Source organism: Stegodyphus dumicola, chromosome 11 (genome assembly GCF_044657685.1).
Source record: "Stegodyphus dumicola isolate Sdum_Otavi_A_Nest chromosome 11, ASM4465768v1".
In the NCBI taxonomy this organism is placed as follows: domain Eukaryota; kingdom Metazoa; phylum Arthropoda; class Arachnida; order Araneae; family Eresidae; genus Stegodyphus; species Stegodyphus dumicola.
The window spans coordinates 148,850,609-148,864,146 of NC_140778.1; the positions used below are offsets into that span (position 1 = coordinate 148,850,609).

At 32.1% G+C, this 13,538-nt stretch overlaps 1 protein-coding gene across 2 annotated transcripts in view; it reads left to right on the top strand.

The window, feature by feature from the left end:
- Window positions 1-13,538, top strand: part of LOC118194099 (extracellular serine/threonine protein CG31145-like) — a 165,974-nt gene that overhangs the window by 129,523 nt on the left and 22,913 nt on the right. For both annotated transcript variants that reach the window (XM_085827310.1, XM_085827311.1), the window contains one exon: window positions 4,898-4,976. In XM_085827310.1, coding sequence (XP_085683436.1) covers window positions 4,898-4,976 — 79 coding nt within the window. The remainder of the gene's footprint in view (window positions 1-4,897; window positions 4,977-13,538) is intronic.

Consider the following 13,538-nt stretch of genomic DNA (forward strand, 5'->3'; position numbering starts at 1 on the left):
CATATCAGAGGTGGGCCCCCAAATCGAATAGAATATTTGTTTTACGTTTACTTCTTTAATGAACATTTTTAAAGCAAAATATCGGTACATTGTAAAATCCGTCAGTTTTATGTTAACTTCTTCATTAATCTATCATATGAATACAAAAAATCTATATTTCGTAAATCCATGGCTTTCTAGGGCGGAATTCAGCTAAAGTTTCGCAATTACGATGCACAAATTTGACCAATCAAAAGCCTGTATTTTTACATATCACAAAATGCGTTATGCTTACAAAAATAAGGGCTTCTGATTGGCTTAATTGAAACACCGTAATTGCGAAAATTTAGCAGAATTCCACCCTAATGTCAGCAAGGATATGAATTTTTCGCAGCTGTATGACAAAGTTAGCAATCAGAAAATTTTCCATTACTGGAGCAGTGAAGCAGAGGGGGGCCCCCAAAGAAGTTTTTTCCCCGGGTCGTAATAAGGCTAAGTCGGGACCTGGATAAATGCATACGTACGTATACGTATAGCTGTCACAGAAAAAATCTCTTCTGAATCCATTTTAAATCCATTTGGGGAGAAAAATCCTTTGTTCTCTGTCTGTACGTACAGATGTAAGCAAAAACAGTTTTCTGCATTCTGTTTAGTTTTTATTTGCCGTTACATCAAAAAATAACAACAATTATAAATCTACCTTTGAAACCTTTCTTTTGATTCTTTGAACCATGGTCTAAGATTTTTTTTCTTCTCTTTGATGATAATAAATTAATTTTTTTTAAAGCTTCAATTTAGCATTAATCGCTTTGTTTACAGTTGACATTGAGCATTTTAATGATTTTGCAACTGCCTTGGTCGATTGGTGGATTTTCTTTTAATCCTCTCGCTGCGTAATTTTTTTTTATCAAAATAGGTTCAAAAATTGCGTATTTTTTTAATTACATATTTCAGATCTACATATATTTCAGATTTAAATTTTAGTACGCACGCCAAAAAGTTACCAAAAGCTGTGGCTCCGTGAAAACTTCAATATAAGCATATTTAGTTGCTATGAAATGTGTCAAAGAGGAGAAAAATACAATATTTGAATATTTACAAGTAAAATTAATAAAAAGTAAGCTATATGTTAAACGAATTGAGTAATTTTTAACACAGTAGAAAAAAAATCAATTGCACGGGGTAAAATAAAAATAGTAAGATATATGCTAAACTAATAAAGTAGATTTTAAAACACAGTAAAATACTAATCAATTGATCAAGATAAAATATAAAAATATTAAAATTAAGAAGCGGTAAATGGTTAATTAGCCCAATTCGAAGTTCATTTTGGCTTGTCAAGGGAAATTTTTAAAATGAATTTCGAACTAAGCTAACTCCATTACGCGTTTCGCCGAAACAGACAATTAAAAATTTGCGCTACAAATTTTTTAATGAATTAAATAAACTGTGTCAAAAACTTTAGTCTAAATTCTAGCTCGCAGGTCCAACCCATAAGTTCTTGCATATTTTTACTAATACCATATCGCTATTTATTTTTTCTGTACATCGGAATTGCCTTTCCATTTTTTACACCTTAATGTGTCAATATTTGCGGACGCGTCGTTAAATTGGAACAGAGAATTGAGACTAAAATTTCTGACATAGTTTATTTAATTCATTAAAAAAATTGTCGCGCAAAGTTTCAATTGTCTCTTTCGGCGAAACGCGTAATGGAGTTAGCTTGGTTCGAAATTCATTTTAAAAATTTCCAACGACAAGCCAAAATGAACCTCGAATTGGGCTAATTAACCATTTACCGCTTCTTAATTTTAATATTTTTATATTTTACCTTGATCAATTGATTAGTATTTTACTGTGTTTTAAAATCTACTTTATTCGTTTAGCATACAGCTTACTATTTTTATTTTACCTCGTTCCATTGATTTTTTTTTTTTTTTTTTTTTTTTTTTTTTTTTTTTACTGTGTTAAAAATTACTTAATTCGTTTAGCATATAGCTTACTTTTTATTAATTTTACTTTTTATTAATTTGTAAATATTCAAATATTGTATTTTTCTCCTCTTTCACACATTTCATAGCAACTAAATATGCTTATATTGAAGTTTTCACGGAGCCACATATTTTTGGTAACTTTTTGGCGTGCGTACTAAAATTTATCTTCTAATTTCCTTAATTTTACAGCACAATGCGCAAAATTTTGACCAAAATTGGTCTCTTTTCGTTTGTTCTTACAACTTAACTTTTAATTATATTTTAGATTTAAAGTACATATTTTTTTTTTTTTTTTTTTTTTTTCCCAGTATAGAATTATTAAATCATAAAAAAGGTTGTCGGAAAATTTAAACTGAAGAATAATCATATAAAAGAAAAATATTCAAAATTAATCTTGGTTAAATTATGATTTATTTTATGGAACATAATGGTAAAACGTATATACTAATGAAAATACGCAAAATATTTACAAAACGTTTATTAGAAATGAAGTGTAATATGATAAACTTCGAAACAAGGGTTGAGGCATCCTACCTCGCCATCTTTGCACCAAATAGGCGTTTCTTTGCGAATTTTTTTACCAGTTTCAGTTTTTATTTATTTAGACTAGAACTAGAAGATTTTTACGATTTTGATTTTTATTTATTTATTTATTTATTTATTTATTTATTTATTTATTGTTTTTGTTTGTTTTGTTTTGTTTTGTTTTGTTTTTTAGAAACAAACAGCACAATGTCTATGAGTTTCTTTCTTGATGGAACTGAGGAATACATATATCTAGCAAAATATCGAGCAGTTAGTCTTACGGATTGAGAGTTGAACTACAGACATCTTTGAGCTTTGAAAAGAGCGCGCAAAATGGTCCAAAACGTGTTTGTATATTTCGCAGAAATATGGACAACCAACGCCATCTGTTAATCCAGATCTGAATGAATAATTAGACATCACGGAAGAGCCGAAATGTAACCACGAACGGGAAAGAGCGAGTTGCACAGTTAAATAAACGGAAAAAATGCATCCCCGCGGGAATCACGGGTTGCGCAAATTTTGCTACTTCTACGTTGCCCGTGGAAATCCCGGGATACGCAGCGAGAGGGTTAACATTGATTATCTTAACTTTTGCAACATTCGAAACATTTCCTTTTTTTCCTTGGATATGTATTTGGAACAATTTTTCCACTTGAAGCCAAACTCTGACTTTATACCCCCCTTTGTCATTGGTAACATGATCTATCGTTCCTTTAGATGCCGAAAAATCGTAGCTTTCACAGCAATTTTTAATAACAAAATACGAATTATTTTTTTCGAAAATACCACAAACCTAGTCCATTGCTTTTCTAAATGCGCCATTTTGCATGAAAACCAAACTGTCAAGTAGCAGATGATAATATACGCTTTTAAAAATATAGTTACTGTAAAAAAAATCTGATGTGTACACCACATGACTTCCTTGTATGGAATATTAAATTATACGCATTTTTTTTTTCATTTTATTTAAACTTTTTAGATTGAATTAAACCTACTTCGCCGACAGCGCATAAACCACAATAGAATAAATGCATTCTTTAAAATTCACTTTCTTTACCATAGCGACACTCTGGCGCTAGGTTTACTTAACAGTATTATATTTCGTTCATATTACAACTCAGAAAGCACAAAATTTATATCATTTAAAGAATTATCTAATCGTTGCCACATGTTCTATTCAAATACTATAATAAAGCTAGAACTATGTAGAAAACAAATTAAGCAAACAAAAAAAAGAAAAAAGAAACAGTTTTTCACAGACGATTGAGTATTTCTCATTCAATTAATTCAGCTTTCACTTCGCGACAAGGCAAAAATACATAAAAACTCAAAATATCTGTATTAAAAATTATGAAGTAAATCTTAAAGGCTTATTTCCTCGAAAAAATTCCAGAAAGGATTAAGCATGATTTAAATAATAAATGAAGGCGTTATCTTTGTTGTTGCGAAGCTAAGTTTCTCTAGATTGGCAAAAAATCCGCTACTCAGCTGTTTCAAATGTAAACAAGAGCAATGGCCGCCATCAAAAACATTATTAGGCTTAGCGGCACTTAAACAATTTTAAAATTGTTGATAATTCAAAAAATATTGCATACAGATTTACTAAAGGCATAAAACCCTTAACCGGAAGATAAAAATAACATAATTCAATCATTTTTAAAGCAAAAAATGTACAATTTACAAACATATAAGAGTAAAGAAACTGAGATCACTGAGCCGGGTAACAGAGTGGATATATTTATAAATATATTTATATACGTTTGGTGCGGCCGATTGAAACCAAAATACGAGGTGCACATCTACATGTTATAGTAGTCTTATATACAAAATTTCAACGTTCTGAGGCTACTCGTTTTTGAGTTATGCGAGATACGTTCGTACGCACGTACGTACATACGTTCGTACAGACGCCACGAAAAATTCCCTTCAGAATTCATTTTAAAGCAGTTTTTTAGTTTTTTTGGAGGAAAAGAGTCTTTTATTCTGTCCTTACGTACAGATATCACGCAAAAACAGCGTTAAATTGCATTCGAAAGCGGTCAAAGTGGATATTTTCGTTGAAATATGCTGCCTGAAGCTTTTCGCGATAACAATACTTCCTTTTTACTTCGTACAAGGAAGTAAAAATCGAAGCAGGCGATTATTTTTTATAGCAAAGCAAAGTCGTCTGAAAAATGTGCAAAGAGCCTGTGTATTTTTTACATGACAAGTTTTGTCTCATTCAAAGAATTCTTTTCACAATGTCTGTTTTGAGCTGTGCTGTTTAAGAGAAAGCGTTAGAAGTATCAATGGCTGTTTCGAATCGAATGAAAAAATTTTATTTTTAAGGAGCTCATAATTTTGCCTTAATTTGAAATACTTTTTACCTTATAATTATATGATTGTTTATTTTTCAGAACAAATGCCAGGAGGTACTCAAATAAAGCTTGTGATAACATTCGAAAATGGAGGAAAGGCACTCTTCAAACCCATGAGGTGCGTAACAATATTTTGTTTTCTTTGGTAGCATTTTTGTAGATACACATGTAAGCGTAAACAGACAGTGCACAGTTTTAGCACAATGTCTTCACATGATGGTTTTCGTTTGAGTAACATACCATCTATAGATACCAACAAGCAAAAGACATATGTATAAACTTGAACGTTATGATCACGATTCACGATTACCTTTTATTCACAGAGTTGGAAGAGCATCAATTTAATCAAGAATATACGAGTACATCAAGAGTCAACATACGATTTTCACGTAAAGACTCAACTCGGAAATAAAAACTTCCAGTTGAAACACAGAAATATTTAATGAAGAGCCTATGTACATTATTTGCATTACACAAAAGACGAAATTTACATATATCATAAATTTCCCCATCATAGGGCCAAGATTAGTTTTATCAAGTACAGTTATTATAATTGTTGATTACCGCTATGTGGCCAAGAACAAGCGTCACACTCAAACCAAACTAAAATACAGTGGATGGACAAAAATATGGAAAAACCTTGTGAAATGCATGTTTGAAAAGAAAGATTGATTTTAATGAAATATGTAGGTGGCGCTGGCGTTTTTGACTACTGACGCCACCTATACAACTTCGTAAATGTGCTAAACAGTTCAGTTGTTGTCGGAGTACTGTTATGTGAGGTTGTCATTGCATTATGTCAGAGTTAACAGACTTCGAACGTAGGCAAATTGTTGGAGCACGTATGGTAGGTGCTTCCGTAAACAAGGTAGCCGAGGTGTTTAGTGTTTCAAGAGGTACTGTATCGAAGATTTATTCCGCATATTTGAAAAGCGGAAAAACATCATTTGCTAAATCACAGCGCGGACGAAAGTGTGTCCTGAGTGATCGTGACAGACGATCATTAAGGCTAATTGTGACGAAAAATAAGAAGACCACAGCTGCAAACCCTGTGAGTACCAAAACAATTAGAAGGGAGCTTCATAAACAGGGAATTGCTGGCCGTGCTGCAATTGAGAAGCCACTCATCAGTGATGCTAATGCCCGTAACAGGAAAAGGTGGTGTTTAAGTCATAAAGCCTGGACTATAGAGCAGTGGAAGCGAGTAATATGGTCTGACGAGTCTTCTTTCACATTGTTTCCCACTTCTGGCCGAGTTTACGTCTGGAGAACGCCATCTCAAGCCTATAATACAGACTGCTTGTTGCCAAGAGTGAAACATGGCGGGGGTTCTGTTATGGTTTGGGCAGCCATATCGTGGTTCTCTGCTAGCCCCATGATAACTGTGTCAGGGCACATGACTGCCAAGACTTATGTGAACATTTTGGCCGATCAAGTTCATCCCATGGTACAAACTTTGTTCCCCGATGGTGATGGTGTCTTCCAAGACGACAAAGCCCCTGTTCACACAGCTCACATTGTCCAGGACTGGTTTTCTGAGCACGAGGATGAGTTGTCCCATCTCCCCTGGCCACCACAGTCACCAGACCTGAATATTATCGAACCTTGGTCTACATTGGAACGGAAAGTGCGTTCTCGTTATCCACCGCCAACATCGTTATCTGAACTTGCCACCGTTTTGCAGGAAGAATGGTATAATATTCCCTTGGCAAACATACAGGAACTGTATTTATTCATTCCGAGAAGACTGCAAGCTGTTTTGGATGCCAACGGGTTTCCTACACCATATTAAGCAAAGAAACATGTTTTTTTAAAGGTGTTTCCATATTTTTGTCCAACCCCTGTAGTTATTACATTCTTTCTCTGCTGCCAGTCACGTGACCTAGTCGGCGACAGACGATAAATAATAAAAGAAAAACTGACTCCATCGGAGGAAAAAAAAAATTAATTTCAAAAACATATTATAGTGTTTCAACCTAGAATTTACAGCTTAATGTTTGGAACCTTAAGAACTGGTAAATGAATAATTGCTTAATTCAGAAAGACAGAAAGGTAAACAAACATACGAAGGATTAATTTCCCTTTATTATTCAAAATAAATTTAACGGTTGATTCCTTCTTTGAGTTTACAGCAAAGCCTCAGGCTTAAACTCAGGAATACTAAAAAATAAAACTTATCTAAACTTCAAAAAGATATAGCCGAACCTATCAAGATTCTAAAAGGCTATCAAGCCTTCATTTGCATTTAACCATGATTCTGAAAACACGTTCTGGCAGGAAATTATAAGCTGAAATTAAGAAGGATAGGAAAGTGACTTTAACTCAAAATTAACTGCTAAAATGGTTGGTTCAAGGTGAAATAAGATCTTATATTTAAAACCAACATTACGCATTGCTTAACTAGCGTGGAATTTAAAAGCAATGCTGATATTGCAAATGCCAGCATACTTTCACATTAATTGGTTGGGGAATGTGCGGTACCCGTCTGTCATTTAGCCATCTCATCGCCTAGAATGTTGACCAAGGTGCACCACAGGGGGGCGACCGAAATTACATCCGCAAGAACGGGGAAGTTCTGTTTCAACGTTGATGGAGAACCCCACGAGGACAGATCCAATGTTCACCTATCTCTTTTCTTCTACCTCTAAAATTCTCGAGAGAATATTACTCTCGTCTGAATTTTGAGTGACTCCATGCAGCACAGATATTATACACATAAAAAGATTCAACTCCTCTCTGAGATTTAAACTTTAGCCCAACGAACGCTAGCCACTATACCGATTATAACGACAGTTAAAAGCAAGGTACGTACGTGTCCTTAAAAATAAACTACATATCTCCTAAAAATAAACCACCGCATATCATACCATACCAACCACCGCATACCATCCGTAAAAGTAAACTACCTACCTACTAATTAAACTACCAAGAATAAACCATCGTACCATACCTTAAAAACAAACTACCTGCCTACTGAAATAAGCTACAATATTTCCTTAAAATTGAAATAAAACTAAAAAAAAAAAAGAAAATCTGAAAGATTTCAGATTTTCTTTCTTTTTTCCGATTTATTTATTAAATATCATGTTCTTCGCACTTAAACTATAAATTTCAGTTCAACAGCAATATCGCAAAATAATTATAAAATGAGCATTTCTTTAGAATTTCCGATACAGAGTCTGGAGATAAAAATTGTTTTTTTTTTTTTTTTTTTTTTTTTTTTTCCATATAGTGTTGCTATTGCTCGTTTTGAAATCGTTAAGTTTGTTAATCAAAAATTCGTTGAAGTGTTACGTCAAAAACTCGTTGAAGTTTAAATCAAAATCTGAAATCGATAATAAAACAAATTCAAATAAGGGTTTCCACATGTCCATATTCTATGGAAGATTATGTTTTTCAAATTTGGATGGCTCTAGGTACCGTTGTTTTATCACAATGCGAGAAACATACCTACATTTATGCAGATTCTTCATTGTTTAATTTCTTAAAAATAATGCATTGCGATAATATTTGGTGGCAACAATTTGAAAAGGGAAATAACGCTTGTAGTGAATCAACGCAAAATGCTAAAACGAAATTAAGTGTCCTTCTGGACAAATTGCTGCTTCGGACTAAAAGCTGAGTAAAATTTACGATAATTTAGCTGTGCTCTTACACTTTTACGAATCCGAAACATGTAGCTGGCTTATCATTTACTTTATCACTTGCCTCCTATTGCCACCATAAAAAAGATAATACTGCCCTTGAAAGGCAAAACAAAATTCATTCTAGAAGAACACGCTGGCGAGAAGCTGTAAATAATATCTTCACACTGCATGAAAACACCATTTTGCATGGGAAAAGCAGAACTGTGTACAGACGCCTGTATTTTGTTAAACTACAAAGCATTCAAAGGGAAAAAAAAAAAAAACAGAAAACGCTTATCACATTCGTATAAAATTTCAATAAATCGTAGACGGTAACCACAGAAACAAACGTGATTTCCATAAAAATAATATTACAAATTCCTGATTCAAAGCTATCAATCAGAAATGCAGCCTAGTAAAACCATAATTTTAATTTCTTTTCACTTTTATTTATTTGATGTTTGGAGCAGATGGTTTAGAAACGAGGAAAAGGTATGTTTTTGCACATCACTGTTCACGTGATAAGACTAGAGTGATAAAACAATAATAAGGAATTCTAAAAAACAAAAGTGCGTGTTATGTGTTCAATAACAGCAATAAGCATATTTCAGGGTTGCCATAAATATTGCGTTTTTTTTTTTTTTTTTTTTTTTTTTTTTTTTTAAGCTTTGTTTCTTACAATAAAGTGCATTTAATGCGGTAGGTACTTATGCATTATTTACTTTTCTTCGTTTAAATAACACTTTGTGAAATTTACAAGAGACCATAGAATATATTAAATAACAGCGAAAATATTCCTTTTGACAGAAATTATAAAAGAGAAAAATGATTTAAATAAGAGTAACATAATTTTATGTTCCTCAGCCTTGGTTAACAAATATTACATCCATAAAAAAACTTTCAATAAATTATCACAAACTCAAGGATTTCAAAGCGAGCAATGGCAACCTTGTACAAGGAAAACATTTGTATCTCCAGCGCCCGAAACTGTGTATCGGAAATTTTAAAGATCATTTTAAAATTAATCATTAATCATTTTAATATTATTTTGTGACATTGCTCTTGAACTGAATTTTATGGTTGAAGTGAGAAGCACATGATATTTAATAAATGAAGGTAACACACAAAATGTTAAAAAAAAAATTTTTTTAATTTTAAATTTAAAAAAAATTTTAAATTAAAAGTTCCTTTTAATTTAAAATCTAAAGGCCTTTCAGTTTTTTTTTTAATCTATATATATATATATATATACGATTATATGGTTTTGAAAATTTAGAGTAGAAATCACATGAATTCCATATACGGCCTATTAAATGATACACATTTTTTGTTGCACTTCATTTAAACTTATTTCCTGGAATTATTCTAACTTAAATAATCGACTCCTCCAGGCAACTTAAAAATGACATCAAACACTGCAAATTTTGAATTAAATATATCGGTCAAAGTTGTCGTAAGGAAGTCAAACCTATTATAAATTTAGTTCTTCATAACAGAGATAAAACTTTCCCAAATATAAATACATGATTAGGGAGACCATATGTATACTTTTGGTACTACCGATTGCAATAAAAAGGGGGGTGCACAACTAGATATTATAGCAGTTCCATATTCAAAATTTCAACGTTTAACGGCTAATCTCTTTTGAGTTTTGCGAGATAATATAGCGCGTACGTACGCACAGACGTCAAGAAAAAAATCCGTATGCATAAGTATATGCGTATATATTCTCCTCCTTTACCTGGCCTATCGCAATAGTTGTGGTAATCATAGACATTAAATGATGAAAATTCCCCTGTTTTGCCAATGTCAAATTTAAAAAAACTGATGTGATCACATGGTTTCCTTAACGGGCCTATTAAATTGTACACATCTTTTGCTGCATTTCATTGAAACTTATTTCCTCGAATTTCATTAAAGATATAGTTCTCATTCAATTAGTTCAGTTCTTAATTCGCAGCACAGAAAATTCCCAATCCCTCCTGTTTGCCAAAATGCAATCTGGAAGTTAAAGAAAATGCCTTCTGGATTCTGCGCTCGAGGTACTGCATTATTGCATCCCGTCATATTATTACATTACTGTGTTTCATCTTTTAATGTACCTTCTATGTTGTACTTAAGATTTGTGACTTTTACTGCAATCAAGGTTTCACCATCAGCCGATAGATGGCGGCACCTCCGATGAGACTGAACGCATTTTTTCAGTCGATCAGATCGAAAATTAAAAAAAAAAAAAAAAAAAAAAAAAAAAAAAAAAAAATGTAATGATAATAATATTTTTAAGAACTGACTCGACTTCTTTTAAATAGTTTATTTTGTTAACTAGCTAAATTTAAAATTAAAGAACTTTAATTTTTTTTAATTATTAAATTAAGTTTCGTTAAATTTGAAAAAATAATATCTTACATTTCGTTTATTTACTGCAGTAAATTTAATTTTTTTAATTATTAAATTAAGTTTCGTTAAATTAGAAAGATTGAATTTGAAAAATAATAATATCTTACGTTTTGTCGAATGGTGAGGAACTTGAATGAAAAATCAAATAACGCATTAAGTGACATAAATCAAAATCGTGTTTCGAGACTAATAACTCTTAAAGGAACGAAAAAAGAAACAACGAACTGAAACCAAAAAAAGTACGCTTTACTGCATTTTAATTTTAAATTTTTTAAAGTATTTTTCTTTTTTGTATTTTAATTAAATTTCGTTTTACAAATGATTGCGGAAACAGATTCTCTTTTCTTGTGTAACTTTTCACCTTTTCTCCAGCAATTCTTAAATTTATAACTTTGAAATTTTCAAACATTTCGCTCGTTAACGAAAAATTCAAGCAAACTGGTCATTTCGCTTTTCATTAAAAATGAAATGTCTCAAATCCTAAGCATTCTCTATGTTTTACAGTGACAACGACGAAAATTAAATATATAAGTGAAAAATGTTTAATATTAATGATAAAATTTTCTGAATATGGCTATCAAAGAAGATACTTTAATTTTATGTTAGGGCAGCATTTTTCAACCTACAATTTTTTGTGACGCCATCTACTGGCAAGTAATGCTTTTAAACAGTAAATTTCTTTTTTATATTTACTTAATTGATTTCTAAAAATTTGCTTACAATTCATAGAATACTTTCTATAACTTTATTTATCATTACTAATGTTTCCTCTTTTCCTACAGGTATTTCGTTAATCTATGTAAATCATTGTTTGACATCCATTATGAGAGGCAAAAGACTAAATCGAATTTTTTGCGCTAGTATCGCCATCTAGTAATAACTATTTTCATAACATATATACGACGAAAAGCAAATGAATTTTTAGAAATGAAAAATGCTTTCAATTCTCTTTTGCGAAATATCTTCTCACTGTCATCTAGACAGTTTCCAATCTGATATTTTAGAAACGATGAAAAACATCAAAACATTTCTAACGAAAGTCGCTCACGATTTTTATGCAATGAATCTTGCATCACATATGAGAAATCGATGATAGCACGCCAATGGAGAAGAATTATTGAAATTATTTCTACTATTCAATGGTTTAAAAATACAAATTAAAACACAGAAGTTGGCCAGATATGAAACATGTAGATTTTTTTTTTTTTTTTTTTTTAAAGTTTAGCTATGTTGTTTTAATTGTTAAAAATAACACCGCTTAAAATGGGGATATTTCTCTAAAATTATTCTTTGAATTCGAATTCTTCGGAAAATTTGTCATCACTCAACGAAGCAAATCAGGTTGAATATGTGCAATTTCTTGTCTGATATTCGTTTTGAATTCCAGTATGGTTTGCGGTTTATAAATGTACATCCTGCTTTCTTCAAAGAAAAACAGTCGCATGCGGACAAATCTTGGGCATATTGTAGACCACAAAGTACCTGGATATGAATCCGTGCGGGAAGAGTTCTTTTAAAGCATCCACGGACACATGAGGAGTATGATTTATGGCCCCATCCTGCTGGAAAAAGTTAATTTTCCGAAAAACCTAAGAAGCTGTTACATGAAAAATGCTCTGACCCTGCATGTAGCGGTCTGCATTAACAGTTGAGGTATTTCCTCTATCGTCTACGAAAAAATATGGTTCAATAATACATGTAATAAAACTGTAAGCACACTGTACTGCAACTTTTGTACTATGCAATAGCTTCACATGCAACTCACCTGAGTCTTCATCAATCTAGTATTGATTAAAGTCACACATAAGTCACCATAAAGTTACATATAAGTCACCATTCTTATAAAATAATTTCATCCAGAAAGCACGGATCATTGTATTTGTAAATATTCACTATTTTTAATGTTTTTCGCACATTTTTACAACTTATTTAGCCAAGAATTCATTTTATTTTATTTAATCTAGTCCTGCCACGCACAAAATGTTGTTTCCCTGTACAAAAGACTCTTATCGTTCTTTAAAGACTCTTATCGTTCTCGAAAGACTTTATGCACCTAAAAAGCACCGAAATTGAAAGAACTTGCTCTTCTACTAATGTTTGTTTACTACAAAATTTTTTTAAAGACTTGTTAAGTTCTGTCACCACTGTGTTCACCAAACGATGGCGCCACTGAAATCAACTAAAAGTTCACTACTGCTAACATCAGTTACGTCTCTCTGCGTTACGACATTCCGTACTGTTTTCATACGAATTATGCTTAAAATTTTAAGTTGCCTACTACTTATATTCTATAATCACGCCTCGTTATGCTCAAAAAATGTTCTCACCCAGATACGTTTACTTTTTCCCTGATAATTTGCTAGTTACGGTTAGTTACACGGTTTCGTTAGCTGACTCATTTATGAAGAATTATTATGAACGCCATTCAGTGAATGTGAATATATTCCATTATAAAACCTCATTGTCTTACCATATATCATAGTAATTGAGGTCTTATCCACTTGCCTTTACCTCACTGGTCACCTCTGTAACTCTTGTTGAGGTTCTCGGAAAGTTGATAGGAAACTAAATACATGAATTTCCTCAGGCACTATTATAACTTCATAATATTTAATTTTGTTTACTAGAAGAGTTGAAGTGGTTGAAGAATTATAACT